The sequence below is a fragment of the Oryx dammah genome, unplaced genomic scaffold (genome assembly GCF_014754425.2).
Source record: "Oryx dammah isolate SB20612 unplaced genomic scaffold, SCBI_Odam_1.1 HiC_scaffold_8, whole genome shotgun sequence".
Classification (NCBI taxonomy): Eukaryota; Metazoa; Chordata; class Mammalia; order Artiodactyla; family Bovidae; genus Oryx; species Oryx dammah.
In genome coordinates this window covers 24,803,085-24,830,183 of record NW_024070192.1, presented here as the reverse complement: position 1 = coordinate 24,830,183, position 27,099 = coordinate 24,803,085, and the positions used below count along the sequence as shown (strand labels likewise).

Genomic DNA, 27,099 nt, shown 5'->3' with positions numbered 1-27,099 from the left:
GAAGGCTCCACCATGTGGTTTGGGTCTCTTACAGCCATTCTAGATCTCTTCACCTCATCCCCAACCTTGTAATTAAGCAATTTATTGAAATGGGAGGCATCTTCTGGAAAATTTGGAGAAGGAAATGGCAACCCACTCCAGTATTCTTGCCTGGAGAACCCATGGACGGAGGAGCCTGGTAGGCTACAGTCCACGGGGTTGCAAAGAGTCGGACACGACTGAGTGACTTCACTTTCACTTTCTTTCAATTTCAGGCTTCCCTGGTGGCTCAGAGGTTAAAGCATCTGCCTGGAATGCTGGAGACCCGGGTTCGATCCCTGGGTCAGGAAGATCCCCTGGAGAAGGAAATGGCCACCCACTCCAGTACTCTTGCCTGGAGAATCCCATGGAGGGAGGAGCCTGGTAGGCTCCAGTCCATGGGGTCACAAAGAGTCAGACACGACTGAGCAACTTCACTTTCACTTCTTTCACTTGCTAGAAAATTACCATATTCAGAGACCAAACTGCAGTTCTTAAGTGTGCTTTGGTGGAAGCTGAACATCAGTTGTCTGGTTAGTTGTCTTTTCCAGTTTTTCCTTTGAGTCCATACTAGGGGTCAATGACACCTGCTGCCTGGGGATGATAGGGGGCATGAAAGATCCAGCAAATGTTCCAAGTGTTTCCCACTGCTGGGTACTTTTTGCTGCAAAGGCAATGCCACTCTCTGATTGCATGTGCTCAGGGAATCCAAAGACATGACCCAGTCCATCTAAGAGTTCTTGGATAGTGTGATAGCACCCATCTCCTGTGCTACTCCCAAGAACATATTCATGGACCCCCCAAAGGTAAACACACTCTATGTGGAAACTGTGAACATATGATACCTGGGAAGAGGAATTACAGTTGCAGGTGGAATTAAGGTTGCTTAGTTTGAGATGACGTGGGTTTGATCCTTGGTTTGGGAAGATACCCTAGAGAAACAAATGGCAACCCATTCCAATACTCTTGCCTGGAAATTCCATGGACAGAGAAGCCTGGCAGGCTACAGTCCATGGGGTTGCAAAGAGTCAGATACAATTGAGCACACAAGGACACGGTTTGAAATGGGGAGATACTTTCCAGGTGGCCTCAGTGTAATTGCAAAGATTCTTATAAGTGAAAGAGGGAGGCTAGAGGGTCAGCATCAGAACAATGTGTGTGAGAAAGACTGGATCAGCCACTGCTGGCTTTGAAGATGGAAGAGGCTAGGAGTCAAGAGTGGGAGCAGCCTCTAGAAACTAGAGAAGGCAGAGAAAAGGGTTCTCCTTCGGAGCCTCCAGGAAGGAATGCAGTCCTGCCAATAACTTCATGTCAGCCCAGCAAGACCTACTTTGAATTTCCAAACTACAAATCTAAGATAGTAACTGTCTGTTGACTTAAGCCTCTAAACATGTGGCAATTTATTACGGCAGCAATAGAGAAAGAACACTTGTCTCCTGTAGCCAGTGCCCTGCAGCGCCCTCAAGAGAGAGTAGGGCCGAACGCAGTCTACTTGCTAGGGCCAGGCTGGTCTGGCAGCCCTAACTGTACACTCTCAAGTTCCCTTTGCTACTTCACTATGAAGCTGGCAGGCTGGGCACATTTTCCAGGCTTCCTTAGCCTCCTAGGCTGGAATCATTAAGCCTAGTTTTAGGGCCCAGTTCTGAACTGTATATGGATGACCATGCCCTGTGTGACACTGTATCCATGGAGTTGTAGTCTTCACTTGGGCAGTGTAGATCAGCTTGTCGATTCCACTGATGTTTATCTTTGGAGGGTCTCTTTCTACATGGGTCTGAACAGGAGTGCTGCCATAGTGTTAATCCCCACAGAGACTTGATGATCCGGTCGCCTCCGGCCAGGCACTAGACCACACTGTCAGTCCCGTGCATTAATAAATAGACCTCAAGGTCCCTTTGGGGGAGTGTTTTCAGGACAAGCACCACAGCCTGCACTCTGACCACTGAGCACAGTTCTGCTGCCCATGCAGTCTGAAACCATTTTCTATGGATGGACAACAAAATACCATACACTGGGTGGCTTAAACAACAGAAATTTATTTCCCACAGTTCTAGAGGCTAAAGTCCAAGATCAGGTGTCAGTGAGTTTGGTTTCTTCTGAGGCCTCTGTCCTTGGCGTGCAGATGGCCACCTTCTCACTGTGTCCCCATATGGCCTGTGCTGCCCTTCCCTGGTATTCCTATGTGTCCAAATTTCCTCTTCTATTTTTTTTACTTTTTTTTTTGAAGTTTTTATTTTATATTGAACTATAGTTGATTTACAATGCTGTGTTAGTTTCTTATGTACAACAAACTGATTAAGTTATATAAATGTATATATAACTTAAGTTTTATATATATATATATATTCCTTTTCTCATTTAAGTTATTACAGACTATGGAGCAGAGTTCCTCGTGTTATACAGTAGGTCCTTGTTGGTTATCTACAAATTTCTCTTCTTATAAGGATACTAGGCAGACTGGATTAGGACCTACTCTAACAGCCTCATTTTAACTTAACCACCTCTTTAAAGCCCCTCTCTCCAAACACAATCTAATTCTGAGGTACTGGGGCTTAGGGGCTTTTGTTTTGTTTTGGCTGCACCGGATGGTTTGCAGGATCTTAGTGCTCTGACCGGGGATTGAACCTGGCCTTCAGCAATGAAAGCACAGAATCCTAACCACTGAACTGCCAGGAAATTCTGGGGGTTAGGGTTTTGACAGATGAATTTTAAGGGGACAGAGTTCAGAGCATAACAGCTTCCGAGAACTTTGGTTAGGTTACTGGTCCCAATTCATGCTGAGGTTAATGTTCCCTCCCTGCGCACTCAAAACTGAACCATCTTACCTAAGGCAGTCCGTGTGCTGCCTTAGCCCTTACTGTCAGAATAACGTCTCCAGGTAACGGTACTAGACCCTGCTGGTGAGAGGTCAGCCTCTTCAGGTCTCGGTCCGCCCACGAGAGACAAGTTATGGGAGAGATGAGGTTGCCTTGCAGCAGCCAGTGACACATTCTGATCTAAGTCACATGGAGGCAAATCGTCTCTGATCATCCAGATGCAGAGATGCTGGAGCCAGGGTTAGTGAGGTCTTCAGTGTATGAAGCTGCTCCAGTCTGCACAATAGGGCACTGGGCCACATTCAGTCTGTAGGGAACCACAGGAAGGTATCAGTTACCAATGACTTTTTCACTAGCCACACAGGGTTATTATAAGGTGCTAACACTTTTTAAACATCTCTGCCTCCATTAGCTTCTTGGTCTAGTGACATCCTGTCCTTCCCTACCCCCCACCCCCTGCCCCCAGCGTCCTGTGTTGGTTCAGTCCTAAGAGTAGGATGGGAAGCCTGTTGGGAAGAAGACTGTGGACGTGCTCCACTCGCACTTTTCCAGCTGTGGCATTTCCCCACTGGGAACCTCCTTCGTGGTCAGCAGCAGTATCAGTGACAGCCACTCGAGTGTGTATTGTCCCAAAGGGCCCACTCATCGAGTTACAGTAGTCCACTGTCCAAGCTGAGAGTCTGTCCCAAATTCAGTGGCAGTAGTTTTCCAGCCATGTCCCTGGGCATTTCCTGGCACCATAGACTTGTACTTCTGTGCCGAAAAGGATTGAAAAGATCTGGTGACCTTGGTTGCCATCAAGTTCCCAGCATACCTTCACCAGCACCATCAGCCCTCCTTAGGGAAGAGAGCAACTTGGCTTCTGCCCTAGTCTTATTTGTTCTTGAAGGGGTGACGTCTGGTCAGACAGGTGGTGTGAAGGCATCAGACCGCACCAGTGTGCACAGCGCAGGCCTCAGCAGGGTCTCTCAGCCCTCCTGGCCCTCCTGTTTGTCCACAGTAAACAGCACAGCTGGCCTGGCATCTTCACCTGCCACAGCCCAGATCTTTACATTTGTGGCCTTCTACTGGCCTGAGTGGGGATTTCCCTCACGGGCAAGTCATCAATCTCCTGTCTGGGAACTCCCTGGTGTGAATGCTATGTCCACACTGTCCTACCATCTGAATCTTCAACCCATTTGTCTCCTCTTTAGTCTGAAGGGCGTTTACTTTGCCCTGTGTCAGGCCTCTATTCTGGGGAGTTGGTTGCCCAGTTGTTAAAAGAGTTTTCTGGACTTAACTGTCTCTGATAATTGGTGTCAACTGAACAAACCAGTCAGATCCTGAGTGACTATCTCATCACCTGGGTACTCATGGTTTCCATATAATTACAGTTATCTTAAGGAAATGTATAGGTTCCCCTTCTGTCACCACGGATGCTCATCAGACAAGGTAAGCTTGGGCGAGGTAGGCCACTGTTTCACTGTGGAGGTAAAGACCCACTGAGTGCACTAAACCATTCCATGTTCGTCCAAGGTCTTCCTCCGTGTTCACGTCATCAACCAGGCAGGCTTCCACATCAGTCATTAGGCAACCACATGTTTTCTACTTTTTCTCATTCCAATACAACTGGTATAGCTTCTTCCTTCACTACAGCTAAAGCACCAATCCCTCTAGTTTCACTGGGGGCTAGAGATTGAATGTTTGTGTCCCCCAAATCCATATATTGAAACCTAATTCCCAAGTGATGTATTTGGAGGAGGAATCTGTAGGCAGTGATTAGGTCATGGAGTGAAGTCCTCATGAGTGCGATTAGTATCATTATAAAAGAAATCCTTTCATCTGACGGGAGGACACAGTGGAAGACATCCATATATGAACCAGAAAGCAGGTCCTCACCAGACACAAAATCTGTAGGCAACTTGATCTTGGACTTCCCAGCCACAGAAAATTTCTGTGGTTTACAAGGCATGCAATCTATGGTACTTAACTGTTACAGTAGCCCCGGCTAAGACACTGGGCTTTTGTCCAAACCTCATGTTCCTCCTCTTCCACTCTTTGTTAAGAGCAGACCACGGGACTCTTCTGCAAAACTGACTGCACCTGGCCACCAGGGAGTATTTTATACCAGGTTACCCCTGTAGGTGGGAGGAAGCAGTTTTGCTTTCCCAGGGAGCAGATGGGTGAACAGCAACGATACCATATTTTTCTTAGTGTTATAGGATCCTCTAACCATGGGCAACAGTCAAGTGCCACTTTTCTCCTGTCACCAAATGCTTCAGTAACCAGGGTGCCACCATCTGAGAATCCTGATCCATAGCTGCCTTTTTCCAAAAGGGCACTGTGGTCTTATCAACCTCCAGGGGAAGGATTAAAAAATTCCAGGCAGCCAGCCTGTCACTGGCTACAATGACAAGATGGGCCCAAGCCCCATGTGGTATGGCTTCTATAGTGAGTTGCATCGTGTCCCCACAAAAGATATGCCCACCCCAAACCTTAGAATGTGATCTTAACTGAAATAAGGATCTTTGAAGAGGATCACAAGATCATCCTAGATGAGGGGGTCCCTAAATCCAGGGAGGATTATCTTTATTAGACACAAAGACAGAGACACAGAGAAGACCATGTTGGCAGAGATTGGAGGGATCTGTCTTCAAGCCAAGGAGGGCCAATGACTGCTACTAACCACCAGAAGCTAGAAGAGAGACATGAGATAGATGTTCCTAAGGGCCTCTGGAAGAAACAGACCTGGTGACAGCCTGATCTGACTTCTTGTTCTAAGCCATCAGTTCTGGGGTAACTTGTTACAGTTATCCAAGGAAACTAATATGGCCTCATTTACAGCAAGATGAATAGGCCAGGACTTCTCTGGTGTACCAGTGGTTAAGAATCACCTGCAAAAGCACAGGACACAAGTTGGATCCCTGGTCCAGGAAGATCCCACAGGCTGTAGGGAAACTAAGCCCGTGCGCCACAACTACCGAGACCACGCTCTAGAAACCGGGAGCCTCAACTGCTGAAGCCTGCACGCCCTCAGTCAGTTCCCTCAGTCATGTCTGACTCTTTGCGACCCCATGGGCTGCAGCACGCCAGGCCTCCCTGTCCATCACCAACTCCCAGAGCTTGCTCAAACTCAGGTCCATCGAGTCAGTGATGCCCTCCAACCATCTCATCCTCTGTTGTCCCCTTCTCCTCCTGCCTTCAACCTTTTCCAGCATCAGGGTCTTTTAAAATGAGTCCATTCTTCATATCAGGTGGCCAAAGTATTGGAGCTTCAGCTTCAGCATCAGTGCTTCCAATGAATATTCAGGACTGATTTCCTTTAGGATGGATTGGTTGGATCTCCTTGCAGTCTCAGGGACTCTCAAGAGTCTTCTCCAACACCACAGTTCAAAAGCATCAATTCTTCGATGCTCAGCTTTCTTTACGGTCCACCTCTCACATCCATACATGACTACTGGAAAAACTATAGTTTTGACCACAGGACTTTTGTTGGCAAAATAATGTCTCTGTTTTTTAATATGCTCTCTAGGTTGGTCATAGCTTTTCGTCCAAGGAGCAAGCGTCTTTTAATTTCATGGCTGCAGTCACTGTCTGCAGTGATTTTGGAGCCCAAGAAAAGAGTCTGTCACTGTTTCCATTGTTTCCCCACCTATTTGCCATGAAGTAATGGGACCAGATGCCATGATCTTTGTTTTTTGAATGTGGAGTTTTAACCCAGCTTTTTCCCTCTCCTCTCTTTCATCAAGAGGCTCTTCAGTTCCTCTTCACTTTCTGCTGTAACGGTGGTGTCATCTGCATATCTGAGGTTATTGGTATTTCTCCCTGCGATCTTGATTCCAGCTCATGATTCATCCAGTCCAGTGTTTCACATGATGTACTCTGCATATAAGTTAAATAAGCACGGTGACAGTATACAGCCTTGACGAACTCCTTTCCCAATTTGGAACCAAACTGTTGTTCCATGTTGCATTGTTCCATGTCCAGTTCTAACTGTTGCTTCCTGACCTGCATACAGATTTCTCACGAGGCAGATAAGGTGGTCTGGTATTCCCATCTCTTGAAGAATTTTCCACAGTTCGTTGTGATCCACACACACAGTCAGAGGCTTTAGCACAGTCAGTGAAACAGAAGTAGATGCTTTTCTGGAATTGTGTTACTTTTTCTATGATCCAATGGATGTTGGCAATTTGATCTCTGGTTCCTCTGCCTTTTCTAAATCCAGCTTGAAAATCTGGAACTTCTCGGTTCACGTACTATTGAAACCTAGTTTGAAGAATTTTGAGCACTACTTTGCTAGCGTGTGAGATGAGTGCAATTGTGCGCTAGTTTGAACATTCTTTGGCAATGCCTTTCTTTGGGATTTGAATGAAAACTGACCTTTTCCAGTCCTTTGCTCATTACTGAGTGCTCCAAATTTGCTGACATATTGAGTGTAGTACTTTAACAGCAAAGGGTTTGAAATACCTCAGCTGGAATTCCATCATCTCTACTAGCTTTGTTCGTAGTGATGCTTCCTCAGGGACACTTGACTTCACACTCCAGGAGGTCTGGCTCTAGGTGAGTGATCACACCATTAGAGCTTCATAATAAGCAGCTTATACACTGTGACTAGAGAAAGCCCTGCATGCAGCAATGAAGACCCAGAGCAACTGCCCCCACCCCTGTGAACAGGCCAACTCTGACCAACTGTTAACAAGTTACGTTTAGAATTAGGAACATAGACTTTCTTGTTTTGTTAAAAAAAAAAAAAAAGTTTTTTCTTGATTATCAGAGACAATCATTGTTTCAAGACACATGACTTGGTAAGCATTTCTGTGTCTCAATGAGGCTCACAGGTTGTGGTTGCCACCACTGGCAGGCATCCATCAGTATTGAGTGAAAATTTTGGACACCAGAGGAATTTTCTAATACTTCATGCAGTCACAATTCAAACAGGTGACACATTTCAATACCAGCTACACATTTATACAATGAATGGGTTGGACCCTTCACCTGCAAAGTTACTTTTGTTTTTTTTTTCCCTCTTCACTTTTTTGCCCAAACTCTAGTCGGTGTTTTCTCAAGGAAACACAGGTACAGCAGCAGCTGAAAGCTGAGTGAGCAACTTGCACCAATAAGCAGCTCTGCACTTACTTTGGGTTTTAAGTGACCATTAATTCAGCCTCAAACTTACTTTTTTTTTTTTTTTTTCAAACTTACTTTTAACACCTGAAAGCACCAATCTTACCTCTAGCTGCTTGACCTCCAACATTTATCAAGCGGCAATAGCTATCAGATCCCTGGAAGCCCTGTCCCATGAAGCATGCAGCCCCTGAATAGAAGGACCTCTACCCTCTTGCCCACCACTGAATTACCAGATCTTGGGGCACATATATTATTCTCTATCCTGTCCACACATACTCCAGTCTTTTTTTTAATTGGAAGATAATTGCTTTACAATGTTAGCTGGTTTCTGCCATATGACATCAGTCAGCCCTAAGTATACATATTGCACCCCCTACCCCTTGAACCTCCCTCCAGCCCCACTCCAGTCTTCTTTCAAGGGCACTTTATGAGCCCCATGCTGGGCACCAAATTTGTCACACTCATGTACCCATGACAAAGCAGGGCCAAGGCCAAGGTCTGACTGATTTGACCAGCAAAGATAGAAAGAAATTTATAGTTTATTACTTACATGGATAGCGAAAAGGAGAAAAAGGTTTTCCAGCAAAACTTTCATCTTGTCTCATATTCACCAATGAAGACTTCTCTTGCAGAGGTGCCAGTCAGCCTTATGAAAGATAGTTGCTAGAATTAAATGTCTATGTGACTCTAGTAACATAACCTCTCTAAACTTCAATTACTTCATTTATTAAGATAAGGAATAACGTTCACTTTAGGATTGTCATCAGGGTTAAATAAATAATACCTCATATAGACTTTAATGCCTTAACAAGCACAATATTTATCACAGCAAATATTAGCCCCCATTAGGAAATATCCACAGGGTTTCATTCTCATGTTAAACCACCCTAATTATTCCCTTTCTTTTTGTGGGGGCCGGGGGGTGGGGGAGATGCGAGGGGCTGTGCTACATGTGGCTTGTAGAATCTTTGTTCCACAACCAAGGATTGAACCTGGGTCCGGGCAGTGAAAGCACGAAGTTCTAACCACTCGACTGCCAAGGAATTCCCTAAAGCCTTTTTTCCTTTCCTACCTTAATTATTCCTGAAACAAGTCAGGGAACAAATAAATACTACTCTCCTTGGGCTTCCCTCATAGCTCAGTTGGTAAAGAATCCGCCTGCAATGCAGGAGACCCTGGTTCGAATCCTGGTTCAGGAAGATCCCCTGGAGAAAGGATAGGCTACCCACTCCAGTATTCTGGCCTAGAGAATTCCAAGGACCATACAGTCCATGGGGGCACAAAGAGTTGGACACAACTGAGTGACTTTCAGTCACTTTCACTGCTATATAAAGCTTCCCCTAAGGCTTGAGAATCATGCCCCAACATCTACCCAATTATTTGGGAAGGCATTGTAACAGCAACTAAAACTAATCCAATGACTTCATCCCATCCCATCCAGAGTCACTGCGCAGAGGAGGAGAATAGGTGTGGTGTCAGTACACTTAGCAACTATTCCCCACTGTTCCCTGTGGAAGTCAAGGTTTCAGTGATCTGCTCAGTATCTGGGGCTGCTTAAAAAAGTGGGAGGGACAGTTCTTAGTGTGTTCATTCTACCCCAGACTTCTAAGGGTAGCCACATCTGTCCACTCAAAAGATAACCTGCGTGTGTGCTTAGTCGTTCAGTAATGTCCAACTCTGCAACCCCGTGGACTGTTGCCCACCGAGCTCCTCCATCTATGGTATTCTCCAGGCAGGAATACTGGAATGAGTAGCCATTCCCTTCTCCAAGGGATCTTTCCAACCCTGGGATGGAACCCATCTCCTACACTGCAGGCAGATTCTTTACCTTCTGTGCCGCCAGGGAAGCCCAAGATAACCTGGAATGACATGACACTTTAAATGGGGAGTTGTTTCTCTTTTAAGGAAAAGGCTGGACCAAGAATCAGGAGAGCCAAGTCAGGGTCCAGGTTGTTTCACACAAAGCTCTCCCTCCACCCATCTCGTCTTCAGAAAGGAAAAAAAGAGAGGGCAAGGTCACAGTAGATGGTGACCGAGCTCCCTTCCACCAACCCTCCCCCGGCAAGGCCATTGGCATTGTTTTTCTTACGGTAGGTATCAGGAAGAATAGCTGCAACTCCTCTGCAGACATTACTCGACATTTTTAATAGTGAAGGCCTTATACCAATATGCCAAGGGAATTAAGAGCAAGGCACCATTTAAAAGCCACTCTTGTTTTACTATTCTGTAAATTTAAGAAAAATGCCTACTTCGAACCTGAGTGGCTCTGGTCCCTGGAAAGCAAGACTCCACCCCCAGAGGTCTGACCATCTCAGCAACCAGATCCCCCAAACCCTCCCTGAGACATAGACTCTCTCACAACTTTCAATATAAGTTTCCTTTTATTTTGAAATTGAAACAGCGGAATCAAGTGATTTGTAGCAGAAACAACTTTCATGGGAAAGAAAACTGGAGTGCTCATCCAGCAAAAGAACAAACTCCAAAAAGTCTGAGCCAGCCGCCCCATCTTCCCAGACCAAACACAGGGCAGATTAAAGGGTGGGAGAAAGGGTACAATCAAAATTTGGTGGTGACGGCTGGCCGATCCCCAGCAAAGTACAATTTTCAAAGTGGCCGCAGTTACAGAACAGGGTCACACAATCACAGGCACAAGTCCCCACTCCAGTCCCCACCAAGTTTTGCATTCATAAAAATAATTTTCCACCTTCCTAAGTGATGTCTCAGGACTGAACATGATTCACTTTGCCTCAGGAGAAGGGACTCTTATTCTGGTTCCTGGGATTAGAATCAACATGTTGGAGGAAGGGGAGGATTCAAGTGGTGGTAGAGCATGTTTATTCCTCCTGCTAACTCATTATCTGCTGAAATTCATTCTGAACACCTTTACACTGCAGTAGGTTACAGAAACTTGACACAAAAGGGTTACAAGTGCCCCCCGCCCCCTGCCCCCGACCTCCACAGGTTGAAATGGTGAGTCCAGACTTCAGCACCGCAACACACACAAAGCCTTTGTTCCGTGGGGCTGAGTGAAGTCAGCTGGCTGAGAAGCAACAGGGAGAGCACAGACAGGAACTCACTGACAGGAATGAGGTACGGGGTGGGAAAAGCCAGGGGGGCAGACTGAGAAAGCTGTACCTGTTAGAATAGCACAATATCTTAGACCAGGTGCAGAAAATTGCCAAAGAGTGAAACTTATTTGTGGGGGAAAAAAAGAGAAAAGTTTAGGGAATTAAAACAATCCAGCGGTCACTGGAAAATGTCTCCCTCTTAAGAACTTTTTTTTGGCTTTTTTTTTTTTTTAATTTTTTGGAAAGTATTTTTAAGGTAATATTTTTTTTTTTCCTTTGGAAAAAGAAATCTTTTTCCCCCCCTAATCTAAGCAAGTGGAGTTGCCACTACCTAATTTCTCTCTATTGTCTTGCTAAGAGGTAGATAAAACAAAAGTGAAATGGGGCTTCTATGAGGAGGTCCATTAGAGGGTGGGGAGGGGCTGGGATCGCCCAGTGGAACTCCCCAACTACAAAGGCTCCTGACGACCGGAGGACAGGCCCTCGGCCTCTCAGGATAAGGGATCCTGCTCCACCTCCACAGCCCACCGTCCCTGTGAACTCTGGGAAGGGGTAGAGAGGTGGAGAATCTCAGAGAAACCCTGTTGAAGACGTCTTAACTTCGGCTTCCCCAGGCTTCCTGGCTGTGGGGCTGAGTGGCGGGTTCCAGGCCCGGCCCCACATCTCACCTCCTGGCAGCCTCCTCTGGTAGAAGACAGGAGGCCCGTCCTCTCCTCCACCTCTGGTCCAAGATATGGCAGGTGAGGGCAGGGCAGGCTGCAGGGAAGAGGTGAAGCAAGAGTCCCCAGGCCGAGGAAGGCAGAAAGGGGGGGCCTAATGACCAGTCCTCTCAACCCAACCAATGAGTATCTAGCAGGCATGCCTATTCCTCAAGAACAAACTTTCTGTGGCACAAGCCTCAGCTCACTCCTCCTGGCTGGGATCCACCCCCTCATTCTCCAGTCCCAGCCCTCGGTTCTAATCTCACTGTGAGGATTGAGGTAGTTAATCCGTTTATACTCGTAGCATCCATCATCTGTGGTTTCTCAAAACACATGCCCCGAGGAGCTTCCTGCTATTTCATTTAAGGAAAAAACTCTTTTGTCTCGTCCATCCAGATTCAACCAGACAAGGCACCAGTAATGGTGCCATCAGACTGTGCCCCCAAGGAGGTGCACAGGGCTGAGGGTCAGGGCTGGGGCTCCGGCCCTCACCCTCCGAATCCACCTTCAGTCATGAGGCCTCCTCCCTGTCCTGTACCCCAATAGAGAAGCCTTATGTATCCAAAAGAAAGAAACTGCAGTTTTCAGCTGGTGTTGCCCTAAGTCTGAATACAAGAGAAAAGCCCTGCCTCGAAATCACCAAGAGTTTGGAAGGGAAATGGCTTATGTCCCCTGGCACCGAGGATCCCTCTTCCATCTTCCTGCAGTTACGGGGGCAGGCTGTGCTGTTTTCCTCCTACCGGTTTTCAACAAATAGGCGAAAGTTGGCATGTTTTGAACATCAAAGCCTCTAGGACCTCCGCATCAACACTTCAGGGGGAAGGGGGACCCCCACCCTTGAGTGAGAGGAAGGAGGGAAGGGGGACCAGAGGCAGAAGCTCGGGCGGTCCCTCGGGGGCTCTGTGAGGTAGTTACACAGCACCGCTGTTCCCAGAGTGGCAGAGAGTATGTCTGGGGTGGGAGGAGGGGAAGGCACCCTGGAGAGTTAACTGAGGCCCCTCCTCGTTGCCAGTCTGCCAGGCCTGAAGAGAACTCGCAGCGCTGTCTCTGCAGTGGGGGCGGGGGATGGAGCGCAGCCTCACAGGGAGCAGCCCCAAACCCCCCTCCTTCCCCAAAGTGCAACCGGAGCCACTGGACCCCTTCTCAGCTCCCTGTGCCTTGGCACGTACCGCCCCCACATCCCCCAGGAGCCTCAGAAGGGAAGGGCCGGGTCTTTTAGCCCTTACAGTTCCCGGGACCGCTCCCCCTCTCAGACAGCCCAGGTACGGGTTCAAAGGATGGTTATTGCTTTGATTCAGAGATGGCGTCTCTCACAGCCTGTCTTTGGCACAGGGGAAAATGGACACACAGAACCAACTGGAGGGTCTCCCTCCAGTGTTCTCTGGGTTTTACATGGGGTCTCTTCTGCCAATCGTGAGGCATAACAGAACAGCCCCCCCGGTCCCAGAAGTGGAGAGCTCAGGGTAAAGGAAAAAAAAGACTGAGAAAGGACGAGAAGGAGCGCAGGAAAGAGTAGGTGATGACACTCCCTGTCCCTAAAAACGGCTCTCTCCTTCCCAGGCCCCTCCGAGGAGCCAAGTCCACAACCCAAACCGCAAAAGGCAACCAGGCCCTCAAGGGCCATTGGGTGTCACTGTCAGACGCAGCTTCAAAGTCAGGGAATCAAACCATTTTGGTTTTTTCACATGTTCCACAGAATTAAAAAATACATCCTAAAAGTGATGGTCTTTTCTTAAAAATATATATGTAGCTCACACACGTATCAGAGCACAGAAGTTGTTTTTTTAAAAGTCACTGTTTTCAGATCATCCAAATCTCAAGTGCATTTCACATTAACTTGTTATCTCACCAAGGATGGGGAAATGGAGGTGATGTGCAGGGGGCGGAGTTGCCCCAAGACCTTGCCCAGAGGTCAAAGGTGGAACCACCAAGACAAGCCCTTTATCCTGCTAAACCTTAACCACCAAACCATATTCCTTTGCTTTCCGGTAGCGTAACTTGCACAATTTTCCTGCTGGGCAAATATCAGCCATGCCGATTCCAGGTTTGACAGTCCCTTGCCACACTCCTGGTCTCTTCTGGGAGCTGAACCAGCCAGAGGGAAAGGATGTGGGCTGCAGGTGTGATGGGAGCAGGATCCCAAGGAAACTGAACACTGCAACAATCACATTTCAGGTACTGTGGGGGGTTTTATTCTGATGGCAGTTTGAACCACATATCAAAGCATGCTTGCTGCTGGAAATTCACCTTAAATCACTAAATGGCCGATGTCTGAAGTTATCTGCTTCATTTTGGAATAAAGCATATAGAGCCAGAAACACAAGTTGGGAGACCCTTTTCTGTGGTTTGGACAGGTGGGAAGCTTAATTAAACTGGCCTGGTATCATCTCTAAAGGCTTTCCTGCTTCCTCCTCTTTGGGGCAGACAATTCTGGGGGTCTACAAAGGAACGTCATGGGAAGAAAGTGACAAGACACCAACGAGGCAGGAACCCGTCCCCAGTTACATTCCCAAATCCCTTGCCCCTCCTTGCCACCCACCACCCTAAATCAAGGATTTGTAAGTGTGGGTCCACTGTTAGAATCAATCATATCAATCGAAAGAAGATGAGGAGACAGAAGGGCCAGTTATCTGTTTGTCCCTTGGTCTACTGATAAAGACCAAAAATGGCAAGATGGGACTGAAATGAAATAACAGTCACAATAAACGAAAAGCGCTGCAACGACAAACCAGATGGACCTCTCTGGGGCTGAGAGGGTGGCTTTGTCTCGTCCACCAATGGAATCTTGGCTCCCATATTTTTAGAGAAGTATACATTTTTTTAAGGGTATGTTTTTTAGTTATTATTTCTCTCCTCGATAAAACGGAGGCAATACTTTAAAATATCTCAACAGCACCACTGGTGGGAAAAAACAACCGGGGTGCCCTTTAACCAAAGGGGGGAGGGGAGACCACAGGCCAGCTGTTGGAGGCTGTTGCTTCGCCCTTGGGGCCACAGCTCTGCTGGGCCTGTCAATCTCAGCAGGCAAGATTTTCCTGGGAGAGGTGGGTGGCTTAGAGATCAGAGCCTGGCCCTGGGCTCTCTCACACTTGGGCCTTCCCTCTGGGCCCAGCCTCCCTCCAAGGGGCAGCGTCGGCTGCCTTTCCCACAGGGCCTGTTCTCCATAGAGACTTCCTAAAGAGTTACACTGGCTCATGTTGTAAGAAATTATGAAACATAACTTTCTCATTTTTTTCTTTTCATTAAAAAAATAAAATATTCAAGACTATCAGCTTCTCTTTTGCTTTGCTTTTCTTTTTTATATAAAATATCAGCAAGCCGCAAAGAAAAAAAAAGATTAAAAAAAAAAAGAGGTGGGGGGAACAAAAAGGAAAGTAATTGCTGAGGTAACTTCATACCTTGAGGTAGTTTACTTTGCGCACAGCATTACCTGACTGACTCCGCCCACATGTCATGGTTGTCTGGTTGTTACTGTTGTTGCAATGTTGCAAGGAGGGGAGTCCCGAGCATGGGCTCTTCCACACGCAGAGGCCTTCCTCCCTTCCCAGCACACTGGATGGCATTGTCCAAGGCAGCTAAAGTGCACCACCTGGCTAATATGCACTGACGATCAGCACATGAGGAGGGGAGGCCAAACCTCATTTAACTGACGCCTGCTGTCTTCCACGAGGGCTGAACTTAAAATGGGACCTTACTGAGCCTGGAAAAAATTAATAAATTAAGCTTGTTTACCCTTTTGTGCATAATGCTGCTGGTATTTTGAATTTTGTTTCTTTTAGGCACACATAACATCACGCCAACGACTCGTGGAGGCAGAAACCATCAGTTAACTATGCCTCTAGGATAAACACAGAAGCAAATACTCTCCAATTTACTGAATATTCATAACAGATGCCAAATGATGGACTTCAGCTTTTTCAGGAGCTCAGGGTCGGGCTGCACATCCCACCACCACCAAGGGAACAGTGCCGTGGTGGGGGAGTGCCCCGCAACCCCCGCTTCTGGGAACCAGCCCTTATGAGAGCACACGGGCCGGGGTGAGGGCACAGTGGCAGCCTTTGGGGCCACTCAAGTCCTCCATGGAACTGAGACTTTATCAAGGGGAGTGAGGGTCCCCTTCCCAGTGCTCGTATCCAATCATTAAAATAGACTTTAAAAAAATATAAAATCTGCCTGAGAATGGCAGGAATCAGGGACAGTACAGTGGTCAGCCCCTGTCCCGCTGAGCAGTCAGTACCACCCATGCGCTCCTGGACATGACATGGGACTTTCATGGTTAGAGGGACAAGAACAGGGGCAGGAATCTTGGTGGGGAAGCCCCGACCGTGCGGGCAATTTGAACTGCACCAGTTTCTCAAGGTGGTGATCTGGAATCCATCAGCCACAAGGGCACTCCTTTTAAACGTGGATTACTATATATTTTAATCATCTGTCTCTCCCATTCTTTATTACTCACTGTTCCTATAGGTTGGTTAGGAACGGATTGGAATTAATCTACAGATGCCTATGTGTCTTCTCCCTTCGAGTCAATAATATACACAAAGCAATGCATTGGTTCCCCCTTTTGCCAGTAGCAGAAAGATGAGCTAACCAGTGTGCATACAGGAAGAGGTTATGTCAGGGCACGAGAATAGAGGTATTTTAATCAATAAACCAAGGAGGAGAAGGCTGGAAAGGCTTTAGGGTCAAGAAGTAAATCATCCTTTGAGATTGATTAAAACACCCCTCTGCATGTTTTAAAAACCTGAAGGAAATTTTATTTCTCTTCCCACTGGGGTCTGACCAACCCTCTCGATGGGACCGGGAGAACTTAAAAACAATCCACGTTTAAAAGCACCCTGAGCTAGAATTTCCAAGGTGACACCCTCAGGGGTGGGCAGTGTTGGGCCAATTGGTTGGGTGTTTGGGGCTGAGAGATCAGGGTTCCTCACTAGAACAACTTTCTGAAGCACGTGGGCAAACCTGATCTACATCCCGGCCCAAGTGTCCCTGATTCCCGCTCATTCTCAGGCCTGCGGGGGGAGATCATGCTCTCGATTTCGGCCTGTTGTCCTTCAGCCGACACGATGGGGGTCGACATGAAGGGGCTGGTCACTTCCTCCGGGCCTGGGCCTGGTTACTCTGTCCCTTTTGGTGCAGCTGTTTGACTTGGGCCAAGATGTCTCGTATCTTCCGCTGAGCCATCTGCAGAGAGAACACGTGAGAGTGAGGATCTTCAAAGGTGGGGAGAGACAGCCCTACTGGGGAGACAGGCCACCAGGGTCTAGATCCCGGCAACAAAGAGATCACATGGGACTTAGAAGAAAGGTAAGAGAAGGCTGAGGGTTAGAGTGACAGAAAGTTTCTTTGCCTCTGAGTAGACCCTGAGCGCCCACTGGATTCATACAGGGGAATGGAGGAGAAGAGCAGTATAAAGTCATTCACCAGAATTTAAAACATGACCAAGCTGACCCACATTTCTGAACTCAAGGGGGAACTCCCTAAGTTTCCAGGGGTATGTGTTGTCAGAAGGTCAAAAATCAGGAGGCCTTGTCACCAATCACAACTCCACTATGCACGTAAATATCCCGGGAAAGGGGATGAAAAGGAATAACCAAAAGGTAGTGAAGTAAGCTCCACCGTGAAAGTGGAGAAGACAAAGGACCAGTATCTTTAACTCTTTCCTTCCTAAAAATTTCTTCCCTATGAACAAAAGTTTGGTGAGCGAAACCAACTGTCAACTGTGATTCACTTGACAAAAAGTATCAGAATGTCTGCTTTCCATAAGCTGAGTGACTGATTTTCTTGGTTAAAGAGAAAAGTTGGTCTACGTTGGAGAACGAACGTGGAGTCGATACTTTTATATGTTAATGCCTCCTGTCAGCACTGTGCGTAATGTTTTACCAAGTTTTTCATTTAGTTCTCATTCTAACCAACAAAAAAATACCCCCCTTCAGTATTTAATACACCCTGGCTCCTCTGCATCCCTGAATACATCATTTACTCTCTTAACCTCATGTTCCTCATTTGTACCATGAGGTTGTTGTGAGGATGACATGAGTTAACAGAGACCACATAGAACGGTGCTTGGTGTAGCAGGAGCACCCACAAATCTTAAGATAGTTTTAGTGGCTACTCAGTTCAGTTCAGTTCAGTCGCTCAGTCGTGTCCGAATCTTTGCAGCCCCATGAGCTGCAGCACACCAGGCCTCCCTGTCCATCACCAACTCCTGGAGTTCACTCAGACTCACGTCCATCGAGTCAGTGATGCCATCCAGCCATCTCATCCTCTGTCGTCCCCTTCTCCTCCTGCCCCCAATCCCTCCCAGCATCAGGGTCTTTTCCAATGAGTTAACTCTTTGCATCAGGTGGCCAAAGTACTGGAGTTTCAGCTTTAGCATCAGTCCCTCCAATGAACACCCAGGACTGATCTCTTTTAGGATGGACTGGTTGGATCTCCTTGCAGCTCAAGCGACTCTCCAGAGTCTTCTCCAACACCACAGTTCAAAAGCATCAATTCTTCGGCACTCAGCTTTCTTCACAGTCCAACTCTCACATTCATACATGACCACTGGAAAAACCATAGCCTTGACTAGATGGACCTTTGTTGGCAAAGTAATATCTCTGCTTTTAATATACTATCTAGGTTGGTCATAACTTTCCTTCCAAGGAGTAAGCATCTTTTAATTTCATGGCTGCAGTCACCATCTGCAGTGACTTTGGAGCCCCCCAAAATAAAGTCTGACACAGTTTCCATTGTCTCCTCATCTACTTCCCATGAAGTGAGGGGACCAGATGCCATGATCTTCGTTTTCTGAATGTTGAGCTTTAAGCCAGCTTTTTCACTCTCCTCTTTCACTTTCAACAAGAGGCTTTTTAGTTCCTCTTCACTTTCTGCCATAAGGGTGGTGTCATCTGCGTATCTGAGGTTATTGATATTTCTCCCGGCAATCTTGACTCCAGCTTGTGCTTCATCCAGCCCAGCGTTTCTCATGATGTACTCTGCATATAAGTTAAATAAGCAGGGTGACAACAGACAGCCTTGACGTACTCCTTTTCCTATTTGGAACCAGTCTGTTGTTCCATGTCCAGTTCTAACTGTTGCTTCCTGACCTGAATATAGGTTTCTATTAATGGCTCCCGAAGTACTGTCAGAGAAAGTTACCACACCATGCTGGGGTCTGGGTTCCTGTTTGGCCCTTGATTTCATGAGCAGCCTCAGGTGGGCCACAAACCTGCTGTTAACAAGCTTATCCTCTGGGAATGAAAGGGGCGGTATCCAATAGCCTTCACAGCCTTCTAGCTCCAACAATCGGGGGTTTTAGGAAAACCCCACTACTTCCAATCATCCTGTAATGTGAATCTGATATGTGCCCTCCTTTCTAGACTCTGGGGTCAGTCACAATGCTGGGCACTGCTGACGGGCTCACTGGAAGCAGCACAGAAATGGATGGTGAGTGCCAGGACGAGACCAGGAAGCTGGAAAAACTGGAAGCAAGGATGGAGCAGTGGTTCTGGGAAAGGTGAAGGAAATGCACTGGTGTCACCCCACAAACCAGACTGGGCAGCACTAAGACCCATTCCTCTTCTCCAGTGCAAAAGAGAAGGACCACGTGGTTAGACGACAGCGAAGACTATCAACATATAACACACGACACGCAACATTAATAGTCACTGTACATAACATTCCTACGAAAATAGTCAAGTCACTGTTCCTACAGTCTTAAGAGGGAATAAGACATCTACACATCACACCCTACACCCGGAAGAGAAGAGTGACCCAGGCCAGAGGCAGGCAGAGTCCTGCTCCTCTGATCCCCAGGTTCCTGCCACCCTCCTGTGACGGGGGAGTGCCATATGTACCTGGCTGGCATAGAAATGCCCAATGATCTTGACGATGACCTGGTCGTTCTCATCAGGGGTCTGGTCTCTTGGCACCACCACCTCAGCTGCTGTCAAATTTTGCAGCTCATTCACCTGGGGGCAGGAGTGGGGGCAGGAGGACAGGTCAGAGAGGCGCTCGAGTGCTGACAGTGTCAAACGTGGATGGCAGTGGAGGGAGGTGGAAGAAGTTTAGTCATTAGCTGGTAGAAACTGCAGGATTCAGGAGCTGAGCTTGGAGAGCAGAATCAAGTAAAGGGGCAAAGTGCAAGAACTAAGGCTGAACAGACCTGGAAGAGCCCCTGGAGAAGGGGATGGCCGCCCACGCCAGTATGCTTGCCTGGAGAATCTCATGGACAGGGGAGCCCGGCAGGCTACAGTCCATGTTGCAAAGAGTCAGACACAACGAAATGACTCACACTCAGAGGTCACTCAGCGTGGGGAAGTGGGGGCCAGGGCAGAGCTGTCAGGCTCAGGGACTAACATCCAGAGCTTTCAACCTGACCCTCATGGCTCACCGTCTTGCCACCTTTGCCAATGACCCGGCCAGCTGCTGACGCTGGCACCCGGATATGGGTCTCCAGCTTTACTTCTTCCTTGGGACCAAAGAAGTTCTCCTCCTTGAGTTTTCCATAAATTCTTCCCTGAGCCTGAGAGAAGGAGGTCATTGTTATGTTGGCAGTACACATATACATGACAAAAGGGAAGCTCCCCACGCCCCACTCCCTCGTGAGAGGTAGATCGTCACCTAGGACAGGTGGCATGAAAGGTCCACAGCACTGACCTGTCCACACTCCTTCTGCTCACTTGTAACACTGGGAGGCCTGGGCAAAGTAACTGAATATGAATATGTAACTCCCCAGACGAATACAGTACCTAAACCACAAAGCAGACCTAAGGGGTCTGGGGGGCTTGCATGGACTCGGACAAGCAGTGAACGGCAAGTCAAGCCCTGAGTGGCAGCTGGAGGAGTCACTCAGTGGCAGGCTGCTGGTCACTGTACACAGCCTAGGGCTGTCCCCACGCTCCACCCCTCCCTAGATCAGAACAAGTGACTTTATTAGCTCTTTGGCTGTCTGTCAGAAGTCCGAGAACCTAGGAACGTAGCAGGGACATAAAGGAGAGAAGAGCCTTCCTTAGTCACTACAGCAGAGGGCAAGGAGATGGCCTTCTTTTCCACATGCCTATCCACTCTCAGGAAGCAGAGAGGGAAGGCAATAGAATGCAAGTTGGATGTCAGTCTGAAAGCAGCTGTGCAGCCCCAAATTTACAGGGAAGCTTAAAATCTGATGCAGATTTGCACTCCCACGAAAACTTGATTCCCCTGGGTCCTACTTGAAAAAAAATAAAGATCAGAACCTTGAATTGGGCTTCTGGGGGTCCAGTGATGATGACCATACGAACTTTGGAGTCTGGAGTTTCAGGAGGAGCAATCTACAAAGCAAACAGTGGTCAGATAAGTGCTCTATCGCCCCCTCCTCCAGAATCCTACCAACACCCTGCTTCGACTTCCCACTTCTGATGGCCTAGAGAGTGAAGAACAAACACCCCGGACCCAAGGCTATTGCCCCTGTGTCCAAACTCTTACGAGGGCACAGCGCATTTGTTTCTTGACGTTTTCTAAGTAGGACCTCCCTGCTCACCGCCCAGAGGGGTTCAGTTGAGTCCTGCCAAGAGGGACCACCGGTGGTGGGGGCAGTAGAGGGGAACGGACTGAGCTCCTAGAGAATCTCTGGGAGCCCTTATTCACCAGAGAACATACACTCCATCTGACCAAAACCTTGCAGACCACTAAAACCAATGGCTTTAGACTTGTGAAATTTAACAAAGTATTCGTTCACTGTGACAGGTTCTCCCTGACCAGGGAAGGTGGCAACAGCTAAAATTTACCAACCAACCACTGTGCACCAAGCACTGAGGTGGGGGCTTTGGCTGCATCATCTCAGATTATTCTCATCACTACTATACTGACGGGGAAATGAAGGTTCAGGTACTACAGCTCAAAAACTGGGATTGAACCCAGTCAGTCTTGCCCGGACTGAAGCTCTCCTGTGCTACAATACCACTTCCTCCCTTAGTCTGAAAGTGAAGTCAAAAGCAAAAGGAACTGGGAGCCCACAGGAGAGAGCCCTAACGCTAGGCAGATGGGGTGTCTGAGAACCAAAGGAGAGGGGGATGGGAGCAGAGCGCCCTCCCACCCCAGGAACCAGAAGAGAACAGAGCTGGTCACCTTGATGGAGGCGCTGGCGAAGCGGGAGAGCTGTTTAATGTGCTGCCCCTTCTTGCCGATGATGGCGCCCACCGCCTGGGCGGGAATGAACACCTGCACCATCTCCTGCTCTGGAGCCTGCTGCCAAGACAGGACATGTCATGAACGCAGCTCGAACCAAGGGGCACAGCCCGGAAGCCCCTCCATGGCCCTGCCCTGCACTGTCAAGGAGGAAGGGGTGCAGCACCCAGACACCAGCCTGGGCGACCTGCTCTGCAGCTCTCCCAAGGCCCCACAGGGACAAGCAAAAGAAGCTGGACCAGACGAAGAGGAAGAGTGCTCCCAGCATCCAAGGCTGCTGTCCACAGGGCTGATGCTCCGGACAGCTAGCGCCAGTGGCTGGGAGCCCTTCCCGCTCCCTGTAAATTACCAAGTATCAGGCTCCCACAAGGAGTTGGGCCCTAAGTGAACTCACAGACAGCCCAGGGTCCCCTGCACCTACCATAAAGGAGCTGTAAGGTGCAGCTCCAGTGACACTGCTGGGAGGTGGTGGGACTGCACTGGAGGAGGCTGGAAAAAGACCTACAGCTGCCAAGTTCAGTCCAGGGATGAGATGTGACTGCAGCTGGGGAAAAGAAGGCGAAGAGAAAGAGGTTGGCTCATTCGGATGGGGCCTGGTAGCTCTTGTACATGGTGCTGGCTGAACAGGAGGGTGAATGGGCCACAACAGGAGAATGGCATGCTTTTGCCCCAAACCTGCCTGCCCCTCTGGTATTCACAACACTCACATGTACACAAGGGTTCCCACCTCTGAGGTAAAGGGACAGTGTTTTAGACCCTCAGACGTCCTCCTGCTCCAGCAGTCCTTCCCCTCTGATGGAGGCAGACCTCAGACTCACAGCCCACGACCAGGTGGGGGAGACGGGTCTCTGACTTCGGCTGCTGCTGCTAAGTTGCTTCAGTCGTGTCCAACTCTGTGCGACCCCAGAGACAGCAGCCCACCAGGCTCCCCCGTCCCTGGGATTCTCCAGGCAAGAACACTGGAGTGGGTTGCCACTTCCTTCTCCACTCTGACTTCTAGACTCACATTTTTGGTCATGTGACCCACATCCTCACTCACCTTTAAAAACCAGATGAAAACTAGGAACCCTCTCCCCCACTAAAGTGCACATAAAAACGAAGCTTACAGGGGGCCCACAGACCTCCAAGCCCAAGACTGGATCCCCACTTGCACCCAGGAATCAAATGAAGAACCCCTATTAACTCAGTGTTAAAAGGACTGATCAATCTTGAAATCCAAAAGCAAAGTCAATGTTCCCAGGACCGCAGCATGTGAACGCCCACCCACTTGGAGACCCACTTCTGCTGTGGCTCCGGCTCAAAGGCCTCCGACACTCACGCTCATGGCAGCTACGTCATTCTCATAGGCTTCCCGCACTTTCTTCATGATCTCCTGCTCGGCCCTGCAGCAGTTCTCGATGGCACCCTTCACAGTGATGGTCCTCTCGGGATTATAGAGGGTGAGATCCTGCAGCCTGGGGCAGGGAGCAGAGCAGCGTCAAGCTTCCAACTGACAAGCCCAGACCGGGAAAAGAGCCTGGCTGAGGACAGCACAGCCACGCCGTTTCCACAGGCTGTTTAGTTTGGGGCAAATATGAATAGCTGTCTCTGGCTTTCAGCTTGTCCCCAGAGCAAGGTTTCCCTACAGGGAGGTGAGGACATTGGGCACAGACTGTAAGCAAGGAGGGTGCTCCTGGCTGGAAATTCCCCAGTGGCGCCAGCAATCCATTTTCTGAGCCCTTCTGAAGCAGATCAGGTAATCTGCCCGCAGGTGTCTCTCGACACAGTCAAGAGACACAGTGTTCACAGAGGGGCTAACGGATTCCTCCTGAGAAGCAGGCCACCACACAGAGCACCTGCTCAAGCCTCAGGAAAGGATCTGGGTCCGTCCTCTCCCTGTGGCCTGGCAGTGTGCCGGGAGACACCCGCCCCCCGTCCTGGCCCCTGGCTGCAGGCTCTCTCCCCCAGATGCAGAGCAAGAGAGACAGCATGCAACAGCCGAGGACTGAAGAGGCAGCACCCTAACCACAGCGGTGATAAAGGACTCCAGCCCTTACAGAAAAATGCTCTTCACTGCTGCTTTAACTATTCTTCGATAAGCAGAAGCTGTTTCCGACTTATGGGGCAGGTGTTAAGGATGGATAATGAAATATGCCACCCTGGGGGCCCAGGCATCCCACTCGCAGAGGGAAAGGAAAGTGCCTTACGAGGAAATGGTGATTTTTGTCTCCGTGTCCTGCTCCACCTTCTTCAGGTTGCGCCCTTCCTTGCCAATGAGTCGCCCCACAAAGTTATTATGGGCCAGGATCTTCAGAGGAACCTCGTCAGCCCTTGGGAAGAGGTGAGGGACAAAAGCTCCTTAGATGGTAGGCAGCTGCAGATGAGGGTTTCCGAGACAAATGCCAGAACCAAATCGTGTTTTCAAACAAAACCATGAAGATCAGTGGGAGAGAAATGGGAAGTAGGAACAGATAGCAAAGGTACAAGGTCACTATGGGTGATGGGTATGTTCCTTGTCTTAACTGTGGTGATGGTTTTTGTAAATATACTAGTATTAAAAACTCATCCAAGTGTATACTCTCAAACGGGCATACCATAGAATTTAGCTCAGCTGATAAAGAATCCACCTGCAATGCAGGAGACCCCAGTTCGAATCCTAGGTCAGGAAGATCGCTGGAGAAGGGAAAGGCTACCCACTCCAGTATTCTGGCCTAGAGAATTCCACAGACTATACAGTCCATGGGGTCACAAACAGTTGGGCATGACTGAGCAACTCTCACTTTCACAGAATTCTATGTACCTTTGGGTTAGTGGCTCAGTTGGTAAAGAATCCACCTGCAATGCAGGAGGATGTGGCTTCAGTCCCAGGGTCGGGAAGAGTCCTTGGAGAAAGGAATGGCAACCCACTCCAGTGCTCTTGCCTGGAGAATCCCAGGAAGAGAGGAGCCTGGCGGGCTAAAGTCCATGGGACTGCCAAGAGTAGGACACGACTGTGCAACTTTCTTTCACAGAGTTCTATGCAGCTAATAAAGAACAAGGTGAGCCTATGTACTGATGCACAGCAATGGAAAAAACAGACTATACAACAGTCTGTTCACGATGATCCCATTTGTGCTAAAACATGCACACGCATAAACATCCATGTGCTTATGCCTACGAGGGCACAGCACTGCTAGGATACACAGGCCCTTATTTACAAGGAGGATTCATTCTTCAGCTTTTACCCTGTTGTACAATTTCTGTGTGCCCTGTTTGTCTGTGTTAAGAGTTGAGGAGGCGGCAGTGCCCAGAGACGCTAACGCCTTACGTTTTGGTGTCCTTGGCCTCCTTGTGCATAATCTCCAGGATCATTTTACAAGCAGAAGAGCAGCCCTCAGGGGTCGAGTGGACACTGATGGCCTTCTCGGCAGCACCTGCATTCTCCTTCCTGTGTACGTCGATCCTAACAAGCACATGGATGGTTAGCTGTCCCTGGTGAAGCTCCTCAAAACAAAGTACAGGCCTGCTCTTCTTGGAACAAGGCCAAGTGTGGAACTGAGACAGGCAAGGAAAGGGCAGCCTGTTGCTATGGATTCTGTCTCAGTCAGGAGGCGGGAGCCGAGAACGGTGGCATCTTTCATGGGAATCCAGGGCTGGGGATCAACAGCCCTCAGCTCTGAAGCTGCGTTTCCCCCTTGAAACAACTATAAAGGGAAGGTACACTGTGTCAAATTAAAAGCAAATAATAAAAGGGTGCATTATGAATCAGAACACAAAATGACCTGTTCTGTTCCACAGATTAGCTATAAAGATTAGAGAAGAGTGGTGGCTATATGCAATGGGAGACAGGTCAGAACCATGCCCTCTCACTGAGGTCCCTGACTGGCCTGTCCTGCTGCCACCGATAGTGTTGAGGTCACAGAGCACTAAGGAGGGGCTTTCTTCCCAAGACTAGTTTTGCTCCATGCGAAGTTCTACAAAGAAACCCTTCTTACAACTACAGTGTGTGGCCCAGCCACTGCCACCAAATGGCACATCCCAGGCTTATTCTATCTCCCAACATTTCCTAAGAGGTAAAGTTGAGTTGAAACCCCTCCGTGTGTTTCCAGGAGGGGCCTCGCCTCCTGGACACCAACCACTGCTTCCTGGCCCCACCTCTACTTCCCCTGCGGCCAAGACTCACTTGGACTGGGTCTGTTTTGTGATGTTGCGGATGGTGGCACCCTCCTTGCCAATGATGGCGCCCACATACTGGGTGGGCACCAGGAGCCGTAGGGGGATGTCCACTTGCTGCTGTTTGGCTGGGGCCCCAGCTGCCACAGGGGAGCCCTGGCGGGGCTGACCCCGAGAGCCAAAGCCTCCTCGGCGCCCGTTCTCAGGACCCTGTGTGATCTGCTCATCAGGAATGTAAGAGACCTTCAAGGCATGGTTCTCTAGCTGGTGGCCGTTCAGCTTCAAGATGGCTCTGAGGACAGACAGAAAATCTACTGGTCACTCCAATCCATGCCAATCACACCAAATGCTCTCCAGGTATAAAGCACTCAGCTGGGTTACAACATGGAACATTCCAGAAGAAAGGGAGATGACCACCTGCCCACACTCCCACCTCCACCTTAGAGACACTTCCAGTCTAAATGAGACATCAAATAAGGTAGTATAGCCAAAATAAGCTATTTCCATTGAATTTGGGGATTGGCTTGTTAATTTCAAGTTTCCAAGTAAACCCCATGGAAACAGAATGGCTTGCAGAAGTTTAAGTCTATCTGGAATGTCTGCAAACCAAGACTAGTGAACACTGAAGGGAGGGGCCATGTGCCATCCATTCCCTGGGCTGATGCTGGTTAGAAATGCTAACAAAGCAACAATATGCAGTAAGACGTAGTAAGCCAAGTTAAGGCCCATAGATTGGCCACAGGGACCTCCAGAAAATTCTGAGCCCAGTAGACACCTGAAAGGAAACTGAAGGTTTGAGAAAGTGGTACAGTTTTAAACTAGGTTGGAGGAAACAAATGGGACAGAGGCAACATGTTGAAGGAACGAGAAAGCCATCAAAAGCAAAATAAATGAAGTCTATCAATGAAGTACCAATGGGGTGGGGCAGGGTGACTCAACCAAATGGCTAGGGAGTCAGAAATTGTGGATGTGATGGGACTCAAGGTGATTCCGGAGATATTAGTAAAATGTCTGCTTCTGCCACATCACAAATCTTTTAGGTCGCAGTTCCTTCTCATCACCACTAGATGGCACCATCAACACAGCAAAGGACCCTATGGTTCTGCAACC

At 48.5% G+C, this 27,099-nt stretch overlaps 2 protein-coding genes across 4 annotated transcripts in view; both read right to left on the bottom strand.

Annotated features, from left to right (window-relative positions):
- B4GALNT2 (beta-1,4-N-acetyl-galactosaminyltransferase 2) overlaps positions 1-16,789 on the bottom strand; it is a 116,437-nt gene extending 99,648 nt beyond the window's left edge. The window contains exon 1 of the mRNA XM_040244428.1: positions 16,681-16,789. Within this exon, the coding sequence (XP_040100362.1) occupies positions 16,681-16,789 (109 nt within the window). The remainder of the gene's footprint in view (positions 1-16,680) is intronic.
- IGF2BP1 (insulin like growth factor 2 mRNA binding protein 1) overlaps positions 16,408-27,099 on the bottom strand; it is a 40,019-nt gene continuing 29,327 nt past the window's right edge. Inside the window, exons 6-15 of one of the 3 annotated variants that reach the window (XM_040245622.1) lie at positions 26,000-26,281; positions 25,145-25,279; positions 24,045-24,167; positions 23,177-23,312; positions 22,280-22,402; positions 21,799-21,918; positions 20,928-21,002; positions 20,087-20,218; positions 19,551-19,664; positions 16,408-16,893 (exon numbers count right to left, since the gene is read on the bottom strand). In XM_040245622.1, the coding sequence (XP_040101556.1) occupies positions 16,801-16,893; positions 19,551-19,664; positions 20,087-20,218; positions 20,928-21,002; positions 21,799-21,918; positions 22,280-22,402; positions 23,177-23,312; positions 24,045-24,167; positions 25,145-25,279; positions 26,000-26,281 (1,333 nt within the window). In that variant the 3' untranslated portion in view covers positions 16,408-16,800. The remainder of the gene's footprint in view (positions 16,894-19,550; positions 19,665-20,086; positions 20,219-20,927; positions 21,003-21,798; positions 21,919-22,279; positions 22,403-23,176; positions 23,313-24,044; positions 24,168-25,144; positions 25,280-25,999; positions 26,282-27,099) is intronic. The other 2 variants (XM_040245623.1, XM_040245624.1) reach the window with 2 other exon arrangements.